Consider the following 27,904-nt stretch of genomic DNA (forward strand, 5'->3'; position numbering starts at 1 on the left):
GATTAGGCAGCCTATATTAACAACAGGTGACAAGCTGGGGAGGCGGCGGTGGGGAACAATGTCATGAAGGCTGATTTGGACCACAGATTCCAAGTCCAGGCGGATATCAAAATATAAATAAAATGTGCGTCATCTTTCAACAATCACATAACATGCAGGATGGAGGAAAAAAAACCCACAAGAAATGACAAAAGCTTTGGGCATGACGTTTCTGGCACCTTCAATTTATTTTATATTACAAAGTTAGGTGTAGACATTGTCAGGAAATATAAATCAGCTACAATGACCTTCCGAATATCCAAATAAAGTAACAGGGATCGCTAGGGAACGATAAAATCTTAAACTCTTTAACATCATAAAGGATACAGACAAAAAACTCAAATGGATATCACTGCAACAAAAAATGTACCGTTTACAGTATGTACAACGATTTGTAACACGCCAGTATACATTAAGATACAAGATGTGTCGAACACACAAGCAATTTGACATCACATGCATGGAAAACAATCCAGTAGCTCGACAACTACATTGTGACCAACCAAAAATCTAAATATTAGATTTGAGAGCAGCTTTGTCCCATCGGATAACTTCTTGTCTTGTTCGAATTAATCCAACAGAGAAGCATTAACTATACAGAAGTTTTTGCAAAAATGATTTTTTTTTTTTTTTTAACTTCCCACTTCCAGTAAAGACCACCATAACTGTTTGAAGATGTTAAACATGATATAATAAATTAGCAATTACCGATCATTCCCGGAGCACAACGGATATGCAAAAATGTACACATGAATTGATCAAATGACAGCTGGAGATGAGTGTGAATCCCTGATCAGTTATGATTAACATCAGGTGCAACAAAGCCAAACCAAACATGCATTTCATTTAAATGTGAAAGCGGTGAGGGGGAACATAAAACCACAGTACAGTACAACTCTTTTCTGTGTCAGAAAAGACAAGTCTCTCTCTTCTGAAGCCGCGATCGGGTGCAGACACGGACAGAAAGCTGCTCAGAGGCTGCCGATGTTGGGGAAGCTCTTCAGTTTCTCTGGGAAGTCGTCTTTGTAGAGAACGGGGTCGGCTCGGTGCTCCACCACTTTGAGGGGCATGGTGCCGAAAACGGACGCGAACTTGTTGATGCACTCCGATCTACCGGGACGAACGAGAACAATTTGGAGTTCAAGTGTGCTGGTCATGCCGGAGTTTAAATTACAGAGCTCAATGATCTTAATTGTTGAAAATACTTGTTGTTGTTGTTGTGTCTTTCTCGCCAGATGAACTTGTTATGAATAGATTTCATGTGATAAATTAAAAAAAGTGTTGATTGTTGGAAAAAAAAGACATTTTCAGCACATTCGCTCTCATGCGTTCAAAAAGAAATTCACCTTCATATCAACAGTAATGCTCAGATATTGCCAGAGGCAAATGAAACAAAAACAGTGGCAGTAATATTTCTAGGGCCAGAGCACAAAACAGGTGAGTATTTTCCGCGAATAACAAAGGATAGGGTAAAAAAAAACAAATGTATTTATCAGCAGTCCAAAATGCGTGGTTGAATGCATTACCTTTCCACCATGTGCGTCTGATCCAGGGACAGGCCATCGATGGCAGTACACTCAGGACACTTGAATTTCTTCCTGGGGGTCACCTAAGCAAAATGGCAGCCCCAAACGTCAGTTGAACGTCAAGCTAATTAACGGTCCTGTCAGGTGAAATAGTCCTGCAACTTTCAACAGGAATGCCTGCGCAGCGGGGAGAATGCGATGATGTATGGCTCGGCTCTGTCTACCACTCCGCCAGTGGAGGTGTTTGTGTGTGGATGTCTGGTAGATCGTGCATGGTGGAGAGAAGACAGTGAGGTGAAGGAAAGACAGAGAATTTGGTGTGAGATACGGTGCGACAGGATGAAGGCGTGTGCGCATTGGGTGAGTGTTTCCATAAACCTCGAGGGGGAGTGTACACCCCCTCAACGCTGATAAGGGAGGTCGAGGCAGGACACCAAGTTGGGCCCCTACACCTGGAACGGTGGGGGGCACGCAGTGCAGTGCCAGGGTGAGAAGTGATGGAGCCCAGATAGTTCCGTCTTCACTTCCACCCCCCTTTCTATAAGGTCAAAGCACCCAAAGCGGCCAATGAGATGAATGTACCTTTATGGGGGCTTTGCCGGTAATGTTGGCAACCAGGAAGTTCATGGCAATATCTTCGCAGTTCATGTGTGCGTCCACCCAGTTCTTGATATCTCCGGGCATCTTGTACGTGTACAAATAGTTGAAGTACTGCAACAAAAGGAAAATGCTGATCAACTCATTGACAGCACTTCACTAGCGCTGACGGCTTTGGGCGTCCAAGTTCCATTTTTAGTGGTCCGGCAACGAATGAGTTAAGAAGAATAAAGCGGTCACCGGATGACCCAGGCGTACGTAGGGGGGGCTGCTGCGATAGAATGTACTTCCAACCGCGGTGGGTGACTGAGCTGACAGAAGGTGTGATAACCTTGCCCAGCCTGCGGCGTTATGCTCGTCCATCAATGTAATCCAGCCTTCTGACCTTAATAGTTCACGCACAGCGGTCTCCAGGAAATCCCTCCCCCGCTCCGTGCAAATGCCATTCGAGCCCCAGTTATTACGAAAACGCTTCTTCCAAAGCAAGTTACGTCTGCGTCGTCGTCGTCACATTCGCGATCAAACTTTTTTGAAAGTGGAATCTATTGACTCACCTTATGATAAAAAGCAGCGCCCGTGAGAACCATGGAGACCTCGTTGGTCCACTCAGACTCGTACTTCCACTTTCCCATTTCATGGTCCCACAGGTGCAGTCGACCAGGGTAACCCACAAGCCTGTCGGGGAACTCCCTCCATACCTGTGGGCGGGGTCAGCACGGAATCTCAAATCATTACAAGACGTAGGGACTATTCACTCAAGTAGAACTATTCGGATAGACTTGCTGATCCTGTGATGATGTCATCTTAAAATAATAACAAAGTAACACTGTTCATATAATGAGTGATGCTTTTCTTCGGAATAATTCAGTCAAATTTCCTCAAAATCCACAACATTTATAAATATAAATAAAAATTGAAAGCGGTATTACGGGGATAGGGGGAAAAAAAAAAAGAAAAATTCACCACATAATATAAGTGTTTACCTGTTACCTCGGGGTTGTGATTTCATCCCAATACATTTTAATGTTTAATGATGCATATTTCCTTATGCGGTGGGCATCAAATTCCAAATGAGTGAATAATTGAAAGAAATAAAAAAGAACAACTATTATCTTGAACATTAAATATGTCGTCTTTGTCGGGCATTTGATTAAATATATAGTAAGTTGAAAAGGATTGGCAAATCATTGTAATGTTTTCTGTTTACGTTTTACACAGCCTCACAATTGCACTGGGATTGTGGTAGACTTTACGCACCAGGATTTTTGGGGCCGATCACAAATGCCGACTAGCGAGTTAAATAATAGCCGATAAAGATGCGGCAGGCAGTATGTCCATTTGAATAACTGGTTTATGAAAATAAATGTTATGTTATTTATTTTTTATTTATTTGCCACATATACCGTTGATAGAAAACAAACACGTTAAAAGAAAACATTTTTGCCATAATTTAACAACCTTTGCCATGCCAAAAATTGACAGAGATGAACAAGTCAGAACAGAAATGACCTTGAGAAGGCATTCAAGAACTGGACAGTCAAAGTGAAAGTTAAGTCATTTTAAACAAATACAACGAGAAAGAAAAAGGGGACAACGATTTACTGCGATTAAATACCTTTACAGCATTAAATAAATACTGCAAATAAAGAACTGATGCAACAGCAAACATTCCTATAACTATCAAATGAACAGTCACACTAGTGCAAATAAAAGGCAAGTTGCACATCAAATCCTTCATCCAACTCCCAACATGCAAGAGATTCAAAAACGGTTTTAACATCAGAAAAACTAAAAGGGGTAAAAGGCCCCTTCGAGGGCTTAACACTTTCTCTGTTTAAGCATTTATATACAATGCTTAAAATTTCATACAGCCCCATACAACATCATTTGGGGAAAGGATCTATAACTTCAGTGATGGTTTGGCAAATTATGAGATATGAGCTGATCACAGGTCTTGCACAAAAATGTAAAGTCAATCGGATCGGGTCTAATAAAAGGTCTTGAACGCTCAAATTTCTTATACTGATTAACTGATAATGTAAACATAAATGATGCTAACCAGATTAGGATTGAGTGTAGCAAATCATACTGAAGCAAGCTAAATCAAATTGCACCAGTTAGTGGAAGAATTGGCCAACATTCTAACAAAAAAAAGCATGAAAAACTGATGTGAGGGTGTACCACATCTCTGAAAAATGGCTCGACGACAATCTAAAATATTCTGCTTGAAATCCAGAGCCATTAAATGTCAAGTCATCTAGTGTTGCTTCTAATTCTGTGTAATTCTCCTTCAACTAGCAACCATTTTTTAAAATTGCTTCTAAATGCAGTCAGGTGAGGGCAGGGAGGGTTTCTAGGCTCTGACCATCATTATTCTTCACTCATCAAACACAAGTATCAAGCAGTCAAATCCTTGTTATGTGACTAATATTCCCCAATAACGCTAAGGCCTGCGATCACAAGGAAGCACTTAGAAAAACATTAGCAATAACTTGGGAAACTGTTGGTGCAGTATTTTTTAACTTGCTCACCTCATAGCCAAACTGCAGTTCATCAGATGTCAACATGATGATGTCGTCATCGATAGCCAACACAGCTTCAGTCTCGATCTCATCGTAGGGGAAGAAACGGTTACTCAGCTTATTCTCTTTGGTACGCACGACTTTAAGGGGCACTCCAATCTTAGGCCATAGAGATTCTGAGAAGAGAAAAGCCCGACAATTTTTAGCAGCATTTTTGATTTAGGAAACAAACAAATAAACAAACAAACAAAAAATGCTTTTACTAAAGACAATGATGTTGATGTTTGTGTGCATACATACATACATACATACATACACACACATATATATTATATATATATATATATATATATATATATATATATATATATATATATATATATATATATATGCGCACAAGTCACGGGCATTCCTATAAGACAATAGGAATAGGTCAATCACGTGTGTGTGTTTTTTTTTAAATTAAAATCAGTTTGTGACTCCACCACCACTGAAAGGTTGTGCTGGCATTGGAAACATAACATGATCGCCTTAGGCTGGAGTGTGTGCACTTGCAGTTCCAATTTTCCTTTCTCTCTATTTTTTTTTTTTTTAATCCGGGGAACTGGGAAGGGTCTATGGTAATCACTGATTATATACACTGTCATGTGTCCTCTCCTTAATTTTGGTAATAAACCTCAGAAGACTTTGAGAAAAGCTCTACCGCCTCCAAACTATGTTGATAACACATCAGAAACTATTACAGACAAAGCAGTCATGTTAAGAAACCAATTTTCTTTTTGACTGTCCAAATGTTGTCATCATTTTAGTTCTCCATTGGCAAGAAAGAGCAGGATAAATTGGTGTTATAAATGAGAAGGCATGGGACGATAACCCGATTGGCAATATATTGAAATTTGAGAAGTCACGGTTATTTAAAACCATCCAAGTCTGTCAAAACCGCCATTTTTCCCTCTCCCCCGTTGTCTGCCTGAACTGGGAATTGCAGTGTGCAGCGCTCATTGTGTATCACATGTGAGTCCTCCTCTGCTGCAGCAGCCAATTACATTGTCCTTTTCCTGGTTTGTTGGCTTCAGTACCACTGTAAGTTTGCTACTACAATTAACTATCGCGGGTAACGTGGCTAACATGTTATCATATGGTACTTTCACGGACTGTTTTATGTGATATTGCATGAGCAGTCTGTTGTATGGGTCAAGAATGCGAACGAATCGAACTTTTCACCCTCTGTCCAAACAAACAAATTAGGCTTTCTAGAAAGTTTTTAGCTTTTGAAAACCAGCAAGTGACATTGCGTGTGAGATACAAGGTAGTACTAAGTGAGCGAGATGGAAGAGCGAGTGAGTGAGCACTTGTTTGTGTGAGTGTGTGTGCATGTGTGGGGGAAATAGTATTTCCCCATATTTCAGTTAAAATGTGTTCAATCAGAAAGAATTAATACGTTTATTAACATATACGTTTATTGGTGAGCAAAACCCATATTGCTCACTGAAAGTTTGTTTTGATTTTATTTAGACATTTTAATTTAGCATGGTAAAGTTTTGTTATTGTCACAAAAGCTATATTAGATATTTTCTATGAAATTAAATTATTTTTTTTAACGAAGAACATTGAAATTTACCCACAAAAGATTTCAGAATTACATATTTCAGAGCTGTGTATTCAATACCGCAATAACATGATATTTTTGCTGAAGGTCAGAATATGTCAGAATATGATATCGTTTCATGCCTATTAGTGACTCTCAACTCCCAAAAAGATGTTCAAATTCAAAACCTTGAAGCCAGTGCTGTCGGATAGAAACTATGGCAACCTTGCGTAGAATGTATACTTTAGTGATTTAGGATGTTTTAGGCAACAAAAGAAAACATTAATGCTACCTGTCTAGCTTGGTGTGAATCAGGATTAAAAAAAAATAATAATAATTATACGCTCCAAAAATGGACATGTTCATTCGAAAAAATTAAATAAATTTTGTGGTCCTACTCCTAAGTCGGAATACTCAAAGCATTTGACCTAATGGCATTAACAGAAGAGGAAGCTAAGAGTGTACAAAGCACACTAGATATGTGAAAATAACAGGTCCATGTAAAGTAATCACAACACCCAAGACATTCGACTTCACGTGGACTTGACTGAGACCTAAGAGTCTGACCTGTCCGTGGCCCCTCGTTAATTCTAATAGGTCACGCCACTAGAGCCAGGCGCCGCTGACGCCTTTGATGAAAAGGAAAGACGAGAGAGCACTTCAAAGTCTTCCCGTTACTTCATTATATTAGCCAACTCAGAGTTGATTTGATTTCTAACCAACCAATCAGACAAGGTGCCAACCGCAGAATAAAACGGGTTAACAGTAGTTTACAACATTAAAAAACTAAACAAGATCAAGGACTGGTTTTCAAGTAATCATAAGCTACAACAGTCTGCAGTGGCTCAAGTGTTTGTTGACAACTCACCCTCAGGAGGACTCTTGTTCTGGTTATTCCACACAACCAGCAACTTAGCCAAGCTAGGAACTTTGGAAATTTCTGTGATGACTCGGAAAAGGCTCTCGACGCGATCGTAGGTTAAAACTACTGCTGTGAATCCAGGTGCCCTTGGTGGAATTAGTGGCAAGAAGAGGGGACTGTTCACGCTGGCCCACTTCTAGAAAAGACAGAAAACAAACACATATACAGGAGAAATAGTTTTACACTTCATAAAAATATTTGTCAGCACATTTTTAATATTCTAACACATGTTTTCTTTTGACTGTGAGCATTTTAAAACATAGTTCACAAAACGGTGACATCAATTGCCCTAGTTTTCAAAATGATGGATTTTACGAGCTGGCAACAATCAAACCATAATGTATCAAAAGGGCAAAGAGGCTGGGCAAAGAATGTTGTTGGCCCAGTCCATCACATAAACTTTACAGAAACAAGACACTGGGATAGTAAGAATAGATGTGAATTTGCAACAAGGCTGAGTGTTTCCGCTCAAATATCTCCAGGTCATGTGGTGATTGAGTGACGGGTCGCAAACCATGAGACAGCGAGCTTCAAGAAAAGAGAGGAGGTTGAATTCTGGAAAGCAAGCGATGCGAGTTTGCCAGGTAGTTAACAATGACTGTCTATCTTCAAAGTTGTACTCATGTTTCATTGCTCCCTATTAAAATGGCCCATAAAACGTGGGACTTTCCCTGACCCCAACAGGTGATCTTTCCGATACACCAAAAACAGATCGTTATCATAAATATCTAGTTTGATATGGAAAGAAACACAGTCCAAAAATACAATCAAACATAAATGATATTCCAAGAGAGACGGGAAACACGTAAAAGACCGTCAAAATGAAAAAGTGTTTCACTTGAGTTGATGTGAAAAGCTACTGAGAAGGGATGCTAAATTTGTGGCGTTCTTGAATTCTGTATAAAGAGTGATTCTCCAATAAAAAGGCACCTTTCACAACATCAACCCAAGTCATAGCCGCAGTCCTTATATAACATCCGTTACCAATGCACCAGTAAGACTTCACTTTACTAGCAAGTGGAAACTTAATTGTGGTTGTTCTCACATTGTCAAACAAGTAAAGGGGGAAATAATGAAAATAACACATATAGTTTAGAAGGCCTGCCGATTGACAACTTCTGACAGAATAGTTTTTTTTCCTCTTTAATTCAAATAAACTGATCATCACATTAAATTGCACACAAAAACATGGGGGCATATTTATTATGTGCAAATTTAGCCTGAAAAATATTTTGAGAGGGAGACTGTCAGGCCAATAATGAGGAGTAAACAAGCAGTGTTAAGTATTTATATGGAAAATTGTGCGAATACTGACTCTATTTTTGAACAGTGTTGGCTAACGTCTAACTCCCCTACACAAACAAAGTAGGACCTATGCTCAAAATCCAAGGACATTTGAACAGTAAAGTCAGTAAAGTTTTATTTTAATTGTTTCAGATGACTTCAGCATTCCTCTACAAATCAGTAAGGCCGAATCATTTTTAAAACCTCAATGTGAAGTTCGCACAGAAAACCAGCACGCACGCTCCTTACTTTTAAGATGGTTATCGATGTAGAAAAAGTCTCGATTTACTCCACAGCTAAATTGATAGCCAAAACAAAGTTGTATAGACCAAAACATCTTAAAGCCTGAGAGGCCTCAACCTTAAAAGTAAACCCTTTACTCATAAGTCCCAAACAAAAAGCAGCCTGTCCTTCATTCTGAAAACCCAGTGTAACAGCACCAGCAATTCTGGGAAATGTGCTTTCAATTACCAGCCTAAAAGACTACATGAGGTGAGGGGGTTGGGGGGTGGTGGTTCTCTGGCTGATTTATTTTGTGTTCTGTTCAAGTTCTTCTCGCCATTCACTCACTGAATTGATACCTAAAACACTTCACCTTTCATTTCAGACAGCAACAACCAACATTTATTACCTTGACACAATTAAGCTCTGGATTGGGGCAAACCTGAATCAAGGAGGGCGCAAAGAAAACCTTTCTACTGAACAACTAATAATTCCGCACAGAAGTATGTAAATAGCTCCGTACCATTCCTGTACACCTGCCAGACTTCGTTCAGAGCAATCAGAGACAAATGGATACGTTTTCTCACAATCATGACTCCCTTTATGACTGAAGAGAGAGTAGGCTGATTAACAGCCCCAAAGATATGGCTACGCGTTGCCAAGCTGTGTGCAGCCACAAACTTTCAAAACCACTTGAATGTGAAACACCCATCCTATCATTCACAAACAGACCGCCTCAGTCATGCGAGAACTTTTTTTCCCACCGCAATAGAGGCGCCCTCCTCATCGAGAACAGCGACTGAGCCTGCGAGGTACACATCAAACTAGCGTACTGCTTGGAAGCTGCTATTTAAAACACAATGGCATACACGGTGTATTACGTAGTCCAATGATAGTGAGAAGAGCGTCTGAGCCAACGTCTGTGCGTGTGTGTGTGTGTTATTATATGGCTATAATTGTGAGGATACTGAGTTTTTTGTTTTGTTTTTTTTACATACATCGGACATTCTTGAGAAGTGAGCACATTTAGGCCGGTGCTCACAAGTTCATAGCTATTTTTGAGGTTTGCTTTTAGAGTATAGATTTGAATTGAATTTGGTTGAGATTAGGGTAATGATTGGCATTTGGCAATCTGTTGTGATGATTACGTTTAGGGTTTGGGGCTAGGAAAAGCATTATGTCAACGGAAGTCCTCTCAAGTGTAGCCGCATAAATGTGTGTGTGTAAGGGATTGGTAAAATGTATTACTATGTTGCATTGGTGTTTTTCTAAATTATATTTTGTATTTTTGTTTTCGTTTTATTTGTGGATGGTCTGAATTTTGTTGTTTTTTTACCCTGCAAGTCTCTAAATTATACTGCACCTGTATATTTGTGAATTTTCAAAATAAATGGGAAAATTTCAAATTAAAAAATGGTGGCATTCTTAATAGGGTTTTGAGAGTCGCGGAAAAGATGCATTTGTTAATTTAATTACTGTAAGAATTTTTAAATACTTTTTGAGTCGAAACAAAACGCAAAGCTAGTTTCTCAAGTTCTATATTTTATGTGTTTACAATAAGAAGCTATAAGGGATTTTGAGGGCTCGGCACTTCAAACTGGCTTGTGCCAAATTTTTGTGCATTTCATTTGGTCAAACGTAAAGTAGTTCAAATGTAGATTTATTTCATTTTTTCTGTTAAGGTTAATACTAATACACCAGAATGCAAAAGTTCTTTAAGTGAAAATATTGTTTTGTTTTTTTTAAATTCAATTTATAACACATGAATTCATTGTTATTATTTTAACAAAACTGTCAAAATAATGAAGCATATTATTTTTAAAACACAGTAAACTATTTGAATTCCAGTACAGAAAAAAAAAAAAAAAACGTTTTATTGTATGAATGTTATGCCTTATTATGCTCTGACTTCTGACAGAGCCCAAATGAGCCAGCATAAATTTGGGTAGAAAAGGGTTCAATTCAGTTTGAAATTCATTGTTGCAAAATGCTAAAACATCGAACAAGATCTTTCTAAAATTGAAAACGTTAAGATTTAAGCTTTTTTCGTTTTTGGGATGAAATACTTTGCCTACCACTGCATGAATTTAAAGAAGAAGAAGAAAAATAAAAAGCAAAAAAAAAAAAAACTGAATAGCACAAACTGTCCCTAGAAAGACTAATTGTTTAAAGACTTGGTTATAACAAGGTTCGAAATTAACTTTGACCATTCTAAACAAATCGAAGATAAACATGGCACAACAGCAACATGAATGAGAAGTTAAGTTCCTCTGAGTCTGAACTGATGAAAAGACAAAAAGAAAGCCGGTCAGAGTGGCTTGCCAAGAGGCCTACAGCAACATTAAAGTCATTTTGCAGAATATTTTTGGCAAGCACTACTTGTTTACCACATGTGACAATGATCTCCATTCTTCATTCTACAAAGAAAAAAAAAAAAACTAAGCTCTGCAATTTTGGGGAAAACATGCTCACTTTCAAAAATGTGTGTGTTATGGTTGGATGAGACTGAGTTTGAACTTATCATATTCATTCAGTGCATTTAACAAAAAGAGGAGACCATATGCAAAGTGACATATGGTGACATATGTGTCATGTTGGGGCAACTTTTCAGAAACTGTTGCTTCAGTCACAACTCACAGTAGAGCAATTTTGTCTACAAAGTCTTTAAACATCAGAATAACCAGGCAATAAAAACATTAAGTATCTGGAGGCAAGTGAACAAAAGACATTTCTGCTTTTGGCTTGCATGCATGCATCCAAATTGACAAAGAAAGGTTTTACTTGGAAAAACATTCTTGGAACTAAAAATTAGCGGAGGTGACTTGACGGCTGAACCAAGAAATGGATGGTCAGCTGACTCGTTTGTGGTGTCAACTGAAATTTTGCTGTCATGACGTGCACTACTGACAGACTTGTATGATTTGTATGCACTGATTCACAATCGATGAACGGGGAAAACATCTGTAAAAACAAAGTAATGGTATCCACTGTTGTATCACAGAATAATTGTCTTAAAAAAATAATTCCCATTCTTTGAAACAATATTTGAAAACATGAGATCACAATTATCAAGATTCATTTGAACACAAAGACTGCACAGTTACATACCACAACAGTTGGATTGTTCCACTGCTCATATGTTTGTGCGGCATATGGGTAGATGCGGTCATTGATGATCTGGAGCGTAGTCAGGCCAATGGCCTTCATGGAGCTGAAATAGGCTTCCCAGAACCAGCGTGCCTACAAAAAAAACAAAAACAAAAACGGTGATCATCTAAAAATACAGTCAAGCTTCCCGGTGCCTGACTGTATTTTTTGACGATCACCGTCTGGGTGTCCAAGTACACACATACGTTTACATTTTTCCATATCAATACATAGTGTAAATGCACATGCTACGAAAGTCTTGGGAAAAACACATGATGAAAAAAATTCTCACAACCTTGGTGTTTTTTTTGTGATACAAGAATGAAAATGATCTTAGTGGAGTGTCCCAATACATTCCTTTATTCAGCCAACTTTTCACAATTCATTGAATTAAGTTGGATTTTTTTTTTTCAAAATGATAACAACAGCTTGGCTTTACGTGGTTTTGTAAGCTATAGTCCTAAAAAGCTAAAAGTAAACACAGTTGAACTCCTGTAACAGTGTGCTCTGAGAACCATACTTAGATTTTGTACATGAGGAAAGGAAAAAGAAATACAACCAAATGATTGTAATTTTTTCTCGAATCAATTTTGTAATTGCCATTTTCTTATATGGTTTTCTTTTGTTCCTCTTTCCCTTATTGTTTTAAACAAACTCCAGCAATAAATTAATCCATACACATAAATTATTTTGTTTAATATCTTAGTTTTGAGCTACAATAAAGGCAAATTAAACTTTAATTCATGTGAAAGAATTTATTTGCATTGATAACTTAAAACACTTGTAGTGTTTTAAGCGTTTACAATAACTGTGTGGTTTAAACAGAAGTCAGTAAATCGTAAGTCAGATTGCAACAACAATAATGAAAAAGAACTTGTGGCTTTATCTATTTAGTGTTTAATCAAACAACTATGTATATATTATGTACTGGACTTAGCTAGAAACTAACTAACTAACTAACTAACTAACTAAAGACAGCCAACCAATTTTGAAGGAACATTTTATTTCTTTTTCCCAAATTACAGCAATCTGAAAATTGCAATGATACGTTGCAAGTATAAGACAAGTATAATTTAAAATGGACTTTTCCTTTCCTGAGGTTTAGATTTATCATGATTAAATTGTCCTTGAAATCAACTAATTGCCTCAGGCTGATCATTCACTTCAAATTATGTAGATTCTGATTAGGGAGAGCCGCTGGAATGATTTTGTTGTACCTACTACATCAGTGAAGGATGCCGCCCAATCTAAAATTCATCCATTTGTACATTCATTTTTCATAGCCGCCTATCCTCACTAGGGTCGCTGGCAGGCTGGTGCCTATCCCATCTGTTTTCGGGCAGTAGACAGGTAACACCCTGAACTGGTTGCAGTGCACACAGAGAAAAACGACCTCTCACGCTCACAAGCACACCTAAGGGCAACTTGGAGTGTCCAATACCATACCATTGGAGAAAACCAGAGTACCCGGAGAAAACCCACGCAGGCGACAAGGAGAACATGCAAACTCCACACAGAAAGGCCTGAGCTGGAATCGAACCCAGGACTTCCGAACTGTGAGAGATACGTGCTAACCCCAATCTAACATTAAAGTTGAATCAGGAAACACTTAAATGAGGGAGGAATAAATACAGTAGTTTATCTATTGTTAAGTTAATACTACTTGTTATGTAAGGAATTATAGATTAGTTGAATTGACCAAATTTGATGATTTTGTAGCTCTATAGATGTGTTTGAAAAAAAAATGTCAGCAGGGTTATTATAGGAATACTGATTCTGCATTTCGACTTAAAACGGGCAAGGAATAAAAAGTCTTTCTATTGTTAAGTTGATTCTACTTGTTATGTAAGTAATTACAGATTAGTTGAATTGACCAAATATGGTGATTTTGTAGCATTATAGATGTGTTTGAAGAAAAAAATATGCCAGCAGGGTGATTATAGGAATACTGTTTCTGCATTTGCACTTAACGTTAAACATAAATCAATGAAGTATGAATTGATTAATTACGAACAACAGATATTCTTATACTCGTATAACTTTAGATGGACCAACAGTTGTACATGTTGAGATATTCAAAACAAATATTAAATACAACATTTAAGGCAAAATATGAAACAACAAATATTAAAATCATGAATGGAAAAGCTAAATAGTTAAGTGAAACAATTTCATAGTTATATATGTACAACATAATGCCATTTCAGTGTGTGCTGAGACCAAGAAAAAAAACAGTCTTTATGTTTTAGTTTTTGCAATAATGACAGTTGCTGGTGAAATTGTAGTCCCATTGTTTTGGCAAATTGTAACTGGTGACCATGGGACCATTTTATTTTTCTAAACGTATATTGATACTTGCACTTGCATCATATAACACATTAAATAGATATTTTATTTTTCAAGAGCGCTCTAAACTTTCTAATCTCTCGGGGAATTTCAACACTTCATAAATCAGCTGGTGATGAAAGTTTTCTTTTCTGACTGGGAGGAGGATGTAAGAAAACTGTGCTGGCCTGAGGGAATGACCCTCAGCCCTCCCGCTCCCCTATTGCTGCACATATTTTATGAGATGGAATGAAGAGGACCTGTTTTCCTCATTTGAAATTAGAACCCTTTTTATCCTTGTTTAACCTGAATAATAACATAACATTAATAAAACATTTTTTTGAAAAAAAAATACACATACATATGTATATATATGTACATATGTATATATATATATATATATATATATATAAATATATATATATATATAAATATATATATATATATACAGTATACACACATACATATGTATAATGTGTACATATATGTGTACATACACACACACACACACACACGCACACACACACGCACATTAAAGAAAGGTGGGGGAGTCGAAAGCATGGTAAAGCGTATCTCCATGTAAAATATGTGCAAATTGTTAATAAGGAAGCACTGAGATCACGAGCCCACTCTTTAGCCATTTAAGTAATTAGAGAAAAGGTCAAAGTCATGAACAGAAACAGTTGGGAGTACAGAAGTCTTTGTTTGAGTCCACTTGTCAAGTATGTGACAGATGACTGCACCTATAGAGCAGATCTGCTAGCCACTGAGTGAGCCGCGGCGAGAACCAGGCAATCATTAGCGATTTGGATTTAATCAAAAACAGCAGCCCAACCACATGTCAGCTGCTCACTGGGAGTAATGTTATGTTCCACTTTAATTGACACTTTACTTTTTTACCTGTGGTCTCACGCCAGAATGCGCTGTCTTGGATACACTTCTTGAGTTCAATAAAAAAAACAAAAAAACTTTTCAATAAAACAGCTTCAACTGAAAAGAAATGTCCCCAATCATCAGAGAGACTCTATTATTAATAATGACTGTGAAAATCAATTACGTGCTAACATCAAAATTGATTGTTATTTAATTCAATGAGGGTTCACAGTAAGCTTTTCTTCTAATGCTCTGAATATAAATCAGTTATCTTGACCTAAAAATAACCAGCTATTTAAACTTTATGTGTATTTTGAGACAATGGAGGTCAAAATTGATTGTTATAAAATTCAAAGATGGTTCACAGTAAGCTTTTCTTCTAATGCTCAGAATATAAAATATAAATCACTTCTCTTGACCTAAAAATAACCAGCTATTTAAACTGTACGTGTATTTTCAGTCAATGGAGGTCAAGCATAGATGTAGGGATGCTCAATTATTATCGGGCCGATATTAGGAGTCATATTCCATCCATTAATCAGATAACATTTTATTTTGCATTGAAGTGTAGTACTCCCTGACTGCTGTTGATTAATCATTACTGCTGCTTATTTGATAATGTTTTGTAATAACAAAACAATGACAAACCAAAAATTAGAGTTGGCATCTCGCAAAGCAGATTTTTTTTCTCACTATTTTACTCTTATACTGTAAACTGTCCTCCGCTGAACCTATTCACTATTGCTCACAAACATAGTGTGGGTCGTGTGGTGACTTCTCAGTGAGCAAATCAAGCATACATGAATACGCCTGCACTTAAAACGCTCATTGAGCCCACGTCAACAAACATGGGATTGTTCAGTTGAGGAATTCCACACCGTTTTAGAGGAAGACCTTCGTTGGCTCTTTGGACCAACAGTTATGCAAAATTTCACTCGCAGAAAAATAATTTCTTTGGGGGTTGGTGTAAAACACCTTCTACTTAACAAATCTTATCAGACACTTAAAACATTGTCATTGCAACGAGAGTGTTTTGAAAGCCTACGGAGACATGCATTGTAAAGAAACTGGGGAAAAAAAATTGCAACAAAGGAAGACCAGCACCTTGTTGCCTTCATCCTGCATTTAAAAAGCCGCATACATTATGCCTGAGATTACCTCAGGGGTAAAACTATCATCATGGAAATGATGGGCACTTGATGAACAACTTTTACCATCATTGAGGCCACTGGCTTAATAAAATTAGGTAAATTCCTTTAAAAAATAAAAAAAACATAAAATAAACGACACATTCTACGAAGCCATTTGTGATTGATTTTAGTGGTAATAGTGATGTCATATGTGGTTGGGCAAATTTTTCAGGATTTCTTTCATCCAGTTGTGCGCTTTAACCACAGTCGACTCCACCCCTTCCCAAAAACAAACAAAACAACAACAAAGATAACAAGTATTGTGCATCCCTACATTCCCTCATGAGGAAGACAGCTAAATATTATAACTTAAAAACAAATAAAGCCCAAAGGGAAGATCATTTAGTCAACTCATATAAATGTTAAAAATTCAAATAGTCAAATTAGACCTAAATTTGCCCCTAATATAATATAAATGTATTACTCCAAAGTTACATTTGATGAGTACCACTCAAAGGTTTAGACACTGAAAAAGAATACTACTTCCAAAATTGTAACCAAAATCCAATGTCCCTTGAACAAATGAAATGAGAGCTTCAATCCAAGACTTGCGAGCCCTCTGCTGGTTAGATTTATCTATTACAACATAACAACGCTCTTAACTATAACGTCGTGGCTACAGAAACTGGATGGATGGGTGGATGGATAGTCTGTAATTGATTTGCCTCAGTGTGGTAAATTTAAATGTATACTGTTTTAATAAACTTTGTAAAACATAGAGGTCTAGAAGCTCAAGCATCTCCGATTTAACAGAAGCTTCATATGGCAGTGCTCCGCAATTCTACACAGCTGTTTGTAGTTATGCAGTTGAGAAGAATTGGTTGTTTTTAAGCCTTTGACTGGTGGTACACAGTTTACTGGGGTTTATTCTCAGTTAACAGGGGCCTTTGGACAGCATCATCTTGCCATGTTTCAGATCTTATTAGATGTAATTTGAGTCCCAACTCATCGCACAGCTCAAAATGAAAAAGGAGTACCATTATTTAATCATATACTGTAATTGGTAAATGGATTAAAGTTGATAAAGGGAAATGAAGAGCAGCAAAGCTCTGTTTATAGTGGTAGATACATCAAAAGAATGGAACATCAAAATAGATGTCTGCAATCCGTTTCAAAATGTAGACAAGAAGAATTCAAATGAGAATGTGGTACAATGCCCAACATGCCCAACAACTTATACTTTAGAAGAAAATAATATTTAATGTCCCACCAGTTAAACATTTAAAGCACAACATGAATGACAACGCATCACTAATAGCAGTGTTTCATTTATAAGTGAAATGTTGATGTTTTACAATATGAAAAATGCAGAAAGAGACGGATTTTTTTAATTCCCTTTTTAGTGAGCAGCTGCTGAATTAATGGTTGCATTTAAAGAGCCAAAGGTCCCATCACTAAAGGAAAGGAACAAAAAGGAGTCATGTTTTTTTAACAATAGCTTCAATTTCACAGTGATGGTAAAGTGACATGACTGAGAGTAGCATTTGTCATTATGTTTTCTTGAGAAGTAACTGTTAAACCAACCTCATGTTGTGTCAGTGCCAGCTTAGGTCTTAACACCTACTTATTTGTTTTCATTCTATTACGCTGATGCATATCAAAATGTGACATGTTCACTGCGTGACTACAACATTTTTATTAAAAAGTAAAAATAAACTGTCCCAGCACAGGAACATGTACCTGTCTTTGCATCTCTTCCACTTGTCTGTGCGGAATACTCTTCAAGATGGTGTACATCTCTGAGAGCTTTTCCTCTGGAATAACCACCGATGCTCTGTGCCAGACAACCAACACAACATAAGTGAGCTAAGAGGAGACAACATAAGCTGTTCTATGCTTAATGTAAGATGAACCGAATTAGACTGACCTCTTCCAGTCAAGTACTTCAGAAAAAGGAAGAATGTAGGAGTCAGCGAGGATGACAGGGACACAACCGGCTTGCAGCACATCACTAAGGGCAGCCTGACCCAAACGCGCACCCCTCAGCACAACACAAAAGGAGGATTCCTGCAAAGACATGGGTAGACCAACATTTCTTGTCACAATGCTTATCCATCAGTGACACCTTGACAACTTCAATCTCGGAAATGTTACATTCGTATGCATCTGTGCTTACTTGCAGAATCTGTGGGTAGTCATACACCTGGCCCTTGTAACAGCGCTTTCGAGCAGAGCCGGCTCCTTGGGAGAGGTTGCTACACTTGTCCAGGAGGAGCACAGCCTCACCATTTTCTTCCTTCAGGCGTTCAAGTTCCGCCCGGTATTCACGGTGAATGGCTGTTTGAGATGATAGAATGAAGTAGCGGCGAGGCCTAGAGGAGTGAAGATCGCAGATTCAAAATGATTTAAAACAAATACTTTCGCTTGGTAACAATCTTTTAGCAACACACAATTCTTCCACATTGGATCAAGATTACAATTGAACATCAATTTAAGGTTTATTCAATACAACGTCCCCGCTCGTGTTCATGGCTATGCATTAATCAGATTTCAATGATTATCCAAACCATTTTGCAATATTAATTTTCTTCTTTGTAAATGTCAAGCCTCATTGCAGCAGTTCAATGACTGACGGAAATTGTCTTTGAAACATACTAAAACGCCACATAAATTTCACAGAGATAACCACAACTTGAGACACACTCGCAGCACTGTATATGGTTGCAATGCGCTCACCCAGGCTGTCTCTCAGGCAGCTCAACATCCGCAGAGAGGGGGCTGTAGACTGGGATGCTGACATCATAACCTTGTCTGTACGTCCATGTGGAAAAACCACCTCCAGCCAGGAGCGCTCTAAAAAAAAAACAAAAAACAAAATCAGCTTTCACTAGAATACCACTTAAAAAAAAAAAGAAAAAAAAAACACAACTGATTTTTAACATAACTTACCAACAAAATTGCACCCTACAGATTTTTTCTGTTGATTAATGTGCCCTTATGTAGTGTATGGTGACGTGTTAGTTTGATGAAGTATTTTTAGTACTCCATCTCAAAAGGCAAAAGCAATATCGTGAAATCCCTTGACACCTGGTTCTGATAAATTTTCATGCCAAATAAACTCTCTGGATGAGCTCAGGAAATTCCTTACATCTAAAGATATTGTTCATCATCTCACATAAAACCACCAACCCTCACTTTAATGTAGAGGATATCTATTTGTAGCTATTTGTAAATATATACTTCACCTTCTGGAAATAATTTTTTAACACGTGTGTTCTGCTTTGAGTGTGTGGTCCAGCCAAAACATTAAGGCCCACACAATCAATCATTGTTTTGGCTCTGTGCCACCTACCACAATAATACATTATGAGATCTCTTGCTTTTCTTATTTCTTTAAGCACAATATCTTGAGATCTTCTGAGGATGCCACTGGACACTTAAACATAAAAACAACTTTTGTGCGATGTTGCATCTACGTGTTTTTGCCTCAATAACATGTGGGTTGTTTGTGGAAGACAAATGTTAAAGTAAAGGCTGACACATTTATTATTTCCATTTTGTCTTCCTTCCAGTACTGCTGACAATATGATCGATATAATAAAATAAAAGAGAATGTTACCTGTCTCTGGGCACATCCAAAGCAGTGTTGTAGTCTGGCGGGCCGCCCGGAAGCATGTTAAAAAGTAGATGATTCATCCCCTTGTTCCACCTAAAATAAAACACACACACACACAAACCTCAATAAACAAATTGATGCAATAATGTATTTACACATCACCAAGTTAAAACAAAATAAATTATTCAGCAAATATTTAAATTATGTGTTACCGCAGCAACAAGGGAAAGATATTAATTTTGCTCTACCTTGGACCAAGGCCAAAGTGGAATACGAAACACTTCCTTGCTTGAAAGGCAGAGGTTATCTCTACCAAAATGATAGAACTGGCATTGGCCAGCACACTCTGAGTGCTACTCATACTCATATGAAGAGACAAATTGTGCGTGAGAGTAAAAGGCAACAAAAAACATTTCTAAGGGCACCTTTAAAATTGCTATAAAGATGCTTGAGGATTATTGGTAAAATTGTGTAAGACTGTGTAAGAGGGCCAAATATATGAATCGTTTTATGCTTATCTAACTGTACTGTAAATAAATAAATGTAAATAAATGTAACATATTTGCTGCATGATCATGAAATGACAAATTAAAAGAATAATTATTATTAATTATTTATTTTTTAGGAAAATGCTATACTGTAATAGGTACTGTCCATCTTTTTTGCTTTTTTAATAATCTGGCATTGTTTTTTCAGAAGGGCGGGGAGGGGGCTTCAAAAGTACTAGTGGTGTCAGTACTTGGTACCTGTGACTGCTCAAGTGTTGAGTTTTTAAATCGGTATCGGTTAAAAACAAAAAAAGTGGTATCAAAGATCCCTAACAAAAACAATACATTAAAGCATTGTTACTACCTTCAAACACCTACCTCAGTAGAAATGTATAAAACCAGACAAAGATTCATTTTTACACTTGTTCATATTGTTAAACTGACTACTGCTTTCTCCTTTCTCTTTCCAGCCCCCTTCTCGAACATGGAGAGAGGGCTGGATGACGATGACCAAATTGGATGTTGCCATGTTGATTTACACCAACTCAATGGCAAGATCTGAGGTGGGTCACCTCTATGGAGGTGCTGCTATGGAGATGGACGAACTAGGCCTGGTTTTGAGGAGGACCTTCATCAAAGGTACTGTATCTCTGTGCAACATTTCATCTTTGTAATGGACCTTTGTTATCATTGTCTTAAGAGTTGCTCAGTCCATCGGCCCATTGCATACAGACGGCAATTTTGCCGACGGACCACCGATTGACAAAAACATGTTAAATACAAAGAATTAAGACCAACGGAACAGTAGATTTCATTTGTCATTTTTGTCTGACGCTGTAATCACTTGACCTGTCATGGTTGGTAAACAGTTCATCACCCAGTTAAATCTTCAAAATTTCTGAGACATGTTAAATTTTGGGAACATGGATGTTTAAATACAGTCTCAAGAGGTAGCAAATATACACACAAGTGGCTACTATTAAGAAAAACGGTATATTTAAGATGGAACAAGCAACACCTTCTCCTCATTGAGATAGCTGAGCATGGCTGGGAAGTTAATGTTTGCACTGGATGCCAGAGTCATGGTTTTATCAATTGAAACGCATACTGTACACAATCTTGCTCAACGCATTCTTTGTACAGGTCTTAAGTAAAACACAATTTTTCGATTTAAGAATTTAGAGATTTTTGAGTTATTTTGCTTTAAATGTGATTTGAATAAATAAATTGCTTGGTATAGTTGAGGAAAGCAATCTGGGGATGCCTTTCCAGGTGTGAGGGCATTCAAGTAATGGGCACATCACAAAGTGACACTCACTCTAATTGGCTCTAAGTCAAGAAATGCAAGATTAGTTTTATAATAAAAAAAAAGCATCATCTAGTAAATTAAGCTAAGAAAAACCTCGCTTTTTACTTAAAATGTATGTGACAGATGTGCTCATGTGAACTTTGTTTTGTGTACTGTAACTGTTTCAGTGAATGGCCTTTGAAAAAGACTCCAAAGGTTGAAGGCTGTCTGAAACACAATGACCTGTGTGCTCCTTAATGTTGTGACTGTTCATTACAGTCTAGTGGCATGAAAACACAATAAATCAATGTATAGCATAGCATACAAGTCCGGTCCTCAAGAGCCCCTATCTAGCCTGTTTTCCATGTAACACTCATCCTGTAAACCTGATTCAAATATTCAACTAATAAGCAAGCTTTGCAAAAGTCTGATAACAATCATGGTTATTTGAATCAGGTGTACCGGATGAGGGTTAAATGGAGAACAGGTTGGAAAGGGGCTCTTGAGGACCGGACTTGGGCACCCCTGGTTTAGTGTTTATTGTCATAAGCTTATTAGGTTGATTGAGTGATTGAATTGAAGATGACGACGACCAAAGTGGGCCACATAGCAACGAGACTATAAATGACAGTTTAAGAAAAAATATGTAAAAAAAAAAAAATTCCCGCCAGTGAAATGTGGTGGGGAAAAAGTATTGAGCCCCCTTTTCTCTGAGTGCAACCAGTTGTCTTCAGAAGTTGCATGATGATTGCTGAATGACCAGCTGTTGATCTAATGATTAAATGGAGTCCACCTGTGTGTAATCTAACCTTAGTATAAATATATCTCTTCTGTGACAACCTCAGAGGTTTGCTAAGAGGACACTAGTCAGTGAGCAGTAAAGCTGTGGAGAGGTTTAAAGCAGGGTTAGGTAATAATAAGATCTCCCAAGCTTTAAACAGCTTGTTCAATTCATCAACAAGAAATGGAAAGAGTAGTATTGCACAACTGCAAACCTACCAAGACATGGCCATTCACAGAAACTTACATGTTGAACAAGGAGAGCACTGACCAGAGACGTAGCCAAGACGCCCATGGTAACTATGGACGAGCTACAGAGATCCACAGATCAGATGAGGGGGGAGTCCATAGGACAACATTTATTCGTGCAATGCACAAATCTGGACTTTATGGACGAGTGGCATGAAGAAAGCCATTGTTGAAATAAAGCCATAAGAAGTCTCGTTTGCAGTTTGCCAGAAGCCATGTGGGGGACACAAGCAGACGTGTGGAAGAAGGTGCTGTGGTCAGATGAGATCAAAGTGGAACTTTTTGGCCTAAATGCAAAATATTATGTGTGGCGGAAAACTAACACTGCACATCATTCTCAACACATCGTCCCCACTGTCAAACATGGTGGTGGCAGCATCATGCTGTGAGGCTGCTTTTCTTTAGCAGGGACAAGGAAGCTGGCATGAGTTGATGGGAAGATGAATGATGCCAAATACAGGTCAATCTTGGAAGAAAACCTGTTGGAATCTGCAAAAGACTAGAGAATGGGGTGGAGGTTCACCCTCTAGCAGGACAATGACCCTAAGCATAAAGCCAGAGCTACAATGGAATGGTTTAAAATAAAATTTATTCCAGTGTTAGAATAGCCCAGTCAAAGTCCAGACCTAAATCGAATTGAGAATCTGTGGCAAGATCAGAAAACTGCTGTCCACAAACGAGCTCCATCTAATCTTGCTGAAATTGAGCTGTTCTGCAAAGAAGAATGGCCAAAAATTCTAGTCTCTAGATGTGCAAAGCTGGTAGAGACATACGCCAAAAGACTTGCAGCTGTAATTACAGCGAGAGGTGGTTCCACCAAGTATTGACACAGGGGGTGAATACTTTTGCAAGCCACATATTTCAATTTTCTCTTTTAAAAAAAAAAGTGAAAGTCATGTATAGTTTTCCTTCTACTTCACAATTGTGATCAGCTTTGTGTTGGTCTTTAACATGACAATGCCAAATCAATACATTTATGTTTGTGATCAGAATGTGACAAAATGTGGAAAAATCAAGGTGTATGAATACTTTTTCAAGCCACTGTATGTCAGCATGAAACCAGTTGATGGCACAAAAAAAGTTGGAGAGAGCTGCTTTACTTAGCTCATATATAGTTGAGACTGAAACGAAAGTGAGTCTGGTCACAGATTTTTGTGTTAATGTCCTAAACTGGACTAGGCGCTCAAAGTATATTTTGTGGCGAGATCGCTGACGTTGTGGCCTCAGCTACCAGAAAAAAAACTGCTTGTGTGTTTTAACGTAACGAGCCGGCACAAATGATTTTGATTCAAGTTAGTTTGTGAAAGAATTGCAAAAGACATTTACCTAGGTAGCATTGCCAGAGCCTGGGCAGTCTCTTTGATTCGCAGGGAATTCTGATTCAGGACATCAGTTGATGGGATAAAAAGACAAGCCCTGTTGACATCATCAGTGTAGAAGTCGCTGTCCGAAATAGCGCTAAGAAGGTCGTTATATTCACGAGAAAGTCCAGTGCTGCTGATGGGAACCCCAAGTTCATCAACAAATCTTTGCAGGGGGTATATATAAACCTAAACGATAAAAAAATCTTTCATTAACAAGTAACAGCAACTCATATAAATGTGGTGCGGAATAGATTGATAAGGGCTCTTACCTTAATTCGGTTCTTAGGGTTGTAACCACATCGATACACATCGAAACATGTGTGCATGCGACAGCTGAGGTCTCCCCTTTCAGGAATGGGACTGGAGACTTGGAGGCTCACCTGCGGCGCATCACGAACACTGCGTTTGTCTATGGTCCAGTCAGCAGTGGACTCAATGGAGTGAGGCCAGAATTGAAACATCCCAGTGGCAATGAGGCCAAGCAACACCACAGAGAAAAGTGTGATGTAATATATTCGATGCTTGGTCTTCATCCGTGGGATAAGAGCAGGTCCGCGGGAGCTGTATTTACCAGAACCATACATGTCTGCCCCCTGCCCGTTCACCCAGTCTCTAGAATCACAAATAACAAATATATAGACGGTTAAACGATTCACCTGTATGCAAAGGTGTGCAGTATTTCCATTTTGCCCCCTGTCACCCTCACACACAAGCGTGCGCGCCTGCACGTGCATGCACACACGTGCATGCACACACGCACACGCACACACACACACACACACAGACAAACGCTGTTTTACAAACATTAAAGCTATTACAGTTGACCTCAGCCCAACAAACTTATGGAGAAATCCAACTTTTGGAGAATTTAACTATGTCACAACATTATTTTCCTTCATTGAACATTGCGAAGACTTCTTTGATTATTCTTCGCTCTCAACACCAGCCTAATCTAAGCAGACAATAAGGGTTGGGTCTATTTGGTACATTACAGGAATGAGACCTCGTATTTTCTCTAAACCACCTACGCGTACTACTTATTCAAGAGCCTATTTTGTCTTCTGAATTCCCGTCGCCTCTGACTCACTTTACTGATCGCTACGTTAGCGGTTTTGTTGTCGTTCTTATTTCATTGTGGCGGTTGGCTTTAAAAACTACGTTATGAAGTGGGCGTGGCACCCACACGGTGAAAGCGGGGTTTCAGTGAACAAGGTGCTTTACATCCTGGTTAGAAACCCAGGCAAAAACCTCAGATTTCACATGAAAGTGGTAATGGTAAGCTAAAGGAATATTCCATCATTTATATGTATATATTAAATTGCAGTAAGCTTAAAATATCATGATTGAGTTCCTTAAAATTGGCATATTCACACATTACCGCAATTCCCCAAATATAGGACACACCTGTATATAGGAAACATCCATAATTTTGGGGTCGAATTCTGGTATTTTCTATGTACCGTGTATAGTTTGACAAGAGTTTGGTGACAATGTAAAAACTATAGCAAAACAGAATAAATCTAGTCTTTTGTAAATTGTTCATCGTTTCCTGTGTTCATATCTGTAAATTATATATTTGTTGCGGGTTAAGTATTGTATTTCAGATTTCCCACATTGTGTGCAGTCAGTAAAAGCCAGTTTAACGTTGAACTAACTCAGCCCATTTCGATAATAATTGTAAGAATACGGCCGTTATAAAAATGCACATGTGTGTATCCCAATTCAGCTTATGTGGCTGACGGATCAAGCTTCCTCGAATGGTGTCGAATTAAAAAGAAAAAAAACATCTAATCTTTGTAGGACTCATAAAATGTCATAAATGACACAAAGATAAACATTAAAACTTTTTTGCCGCTATTAGTGAAATCAGTTAAAACAACAAAGCAAACAAATCAACTGAACACCCACAAGCGATCCAAAAAACTATCGGTACTTACAATCCAGAGTGAAAAAACACACAATACATTGTTAATAAATCCTGTAAGGAGTATTAAATAAACTACACATATTAGACTAATTTCGTGAAATTAGCATTAACAAGAGACCTAAAACTGTAATTGTTTGTCCACCAATTTCAAATTTTGTAAAAGCATAGGAAAACTACACAAAAAAACATGGATTTGTATATAATATGGATTTGAAAAAAGGCCCTTACCTGAAGTATTTGAGTGGGTTTTGTTGCTTCTGGATTTGGGAATTGTTCTCCATGATCTGTGCAATTTAATATGCGCGCAACCTACTTCTGCATATGGTTAAACATGAGCACATATGCATGGCAAGGGGACATCTTTGGGAACTTTAGCTAATATTGTTGTCAACCCATTGTCTTGCAAGTCAGCTAACCTGTTTAACCGGTTTGAGGTGTCAATTCATGGAATACCTATGAACTAAAAATATGTACATCTATGGCTGTGTTCAAAAAGAGCTGTAAAAATATAGTATTAGAAAGTTACAAAAGATTACATATAAAATGCGTAAGATTTTGTATAAAAGTTGAAGTTACATGTGAAAAAAATATATATACATACAGTATATATACATACAGTATATATACATACAGTATATATATATATATATATATATATATATATATATATATATATATATATATATATATATATATATATATATGTATATATATATATAAATACAACTGTAGGTATGAATTACATTAGCCTATTTATATTTTTTTTTTAATGTTTTTTGTTCTCATGTTTTGGAATGTGCTTCTTTATGTTCAATCAATCAATCAAAACCAGTTTGATCACAGTATCTTTAAAATGGAAGTCAGCATTATCTATCCATCCATTTTCTTAACAGCTTGTAGTGTAATAATGTTCAAACATATTTAGTCCTACCCCCTGTTCTCTAGTATATATTATTTTGTTATAATTACACGTTTTTTTCACACATTAATATATTGAATTCCAAGAAAAGCCAAAAAAATATATAAAATGGTTCTTTGGCCCAAATACCAAATATCTTTCCATTAAATTTACAAATAATTCCTGCCTGTTTAAATTGCTGAGTGTGTGTCTGTCAAATTATTGCAATGGAAATTTTGATTAAAGATGTGTAAATTAAAACATGGTTTGCATTTGGTGTGGCCGAGTGGTGACCAGAAAGTTTTAACCTGAATATTATTTAGAGACGTTATTTATTATATAATTTCATATTTCCCAAGTTTCCTGTGCATTACTCCTGTTCTGCTCTGAAAGGACAAGATATGTTCTTGCTTCCATCTTCTTGTATTTCATACTTTATTTTTACGTTTCTTATATTCGTGCACGTATTTTTTTAACTTATTAAACATTTTTTGTATTATGTATAGGATTAATTTATAATTAGAATTTTAATTATCATTATTTCTTGCATGTGTGCGAAGGACCCCTCGAAAATGAAACAATGCATCTCAAGGTAATATTCTTTCAAGCAAAAAACATACAAACATTTGGGGTGGACATGACTGGTGTCACCCAAATTGACCGCATCATTATCATAGTATTTAGGCAGTATGAATGGTAAAGCTTAACCACGAAACAGTTAGCTGTATTAGCTTATTGAAGTCACCTTTCGGAAAAATGACCAAGAACTAAAACTATTACATTTGTTTATTTGGAGTGTAGAACATTGCGTCGATTTGTATTTTACTTACCAAAACGTTCAACAGATCCAAATATAACAGATCGGTGTTAATTCATGATAGCAAGCTAGTTTAGCAAAACACTGCTGTTTTTAGCCCCCGGAAACACTAACCGGAAGTTTGTCACCAATTTCCGTAGTTTCCTGTGCACCACGGATAGTATAGCGGCCGCTTCCACTGGGCGCCCTCTAGTGGCTGTATTTACAGGCGTGAACGTACACTAGCAGTGCCTTTTGAAAAAGTATTGCGTTATACTCTGCATTGTGAACATGGGCTACATTTACCCATTGTATTTGTCATT

The 27,904-nt window shown here is 37.5% G+C and overlaps 1 protein-coding gene across 2 annotated transcripts; it reads right to left on the minus strand.

The window, feature by feature from the left end:
• Positions 1–195: 195 nt before the first annotated feature.
• ext2 (exostosin glycosyltransferase 2) lies at positions 196–27,726 on the minus strand. Of its 2 annotated transcripts, none has more exons than XM_088413859.1 (15): positions 27,616–27,726; positions 24,230–24,572; positions 23,923–24,146; positions 19,795–19,884; positions 18,912–19,028; positions 18,352–18,547; positions 18,103–18,242; positions 17,916–18,009; positions 11,809–11,940; positions 7,141–7,330; positions 4,694–4,860; positions 2,717–2,860; positions 2,148–2,276; positions 1,566–1,648; positions 196–1,149 (listed from the first exon to the last, which is right to left on the minus strand). In XM_088413859.1, exons 2-15 carry the CDS (start codon positions 24,542–24,544, stop codon positions 1,011–1,013), a joined length of 2,160 nt encoding a protein of 719 aa, XP_088269985.1. In that variant the 5' UTR covers positions 24,545–24,572; positions 27,616–27,726; the 3' UTR covers positions 196–1,010. The 2 variants fall into 2 exon arrangements, with proteins under 2 accessions (XP_088269985.1, XP_088269984.1); XM_088413858.1 differs by lacking the exon at positions 27,616–27,726 and adding an exon at positions 26,116–26,247.
• Between the last annotated feature and the right edge of the window lie 178 nt (positions 27,727–27,904).

The sequence above is a fragment of the Hippichthys cyanospilos genome, chromosome 4 (genome assembly GCF_059441005.1).
Source record: "Hippichthys cyanospilos isolate Australia breed blue-spotted pipefish chromosome 4, RoL_Hcya_1.0, whole genome shotgun sequence".
Lineage (NCBI taxonomy): Eukaryota > Metazoa > Chordata > Actinopteri > Syngnathiformes > Syngnathidae > Hippichthys > Hippichthys cyanospilos.

What these genes read in the sequence shown, in the direction of transcription:
- ext2 (XM_088413858.1), bottom strand. Translation starts at nt 26,168, where the DNA reads ATGGAGAACAATTCCCAAATCCAGAAGCAACAAAACCCACTCAAATAC. An exon ending in ACCCTAAGAACCGAATTAAG is followed by an intron (nt 24,147 to 24,229) that starts GTAAGAGCCCTT and finishes TTTATCGTTTAG; the next exon opens with GTTTATATATACCCCCTGCA. An exon ending in GCGCTGCTTTTTATCATAAG is followed by an intron (nt 2,277 to 2,716) that starts GTGAGTCAATAG and finishes CTTTTGTTGCAG; the next exon opens with TACTTCAACTATTTGTACAC.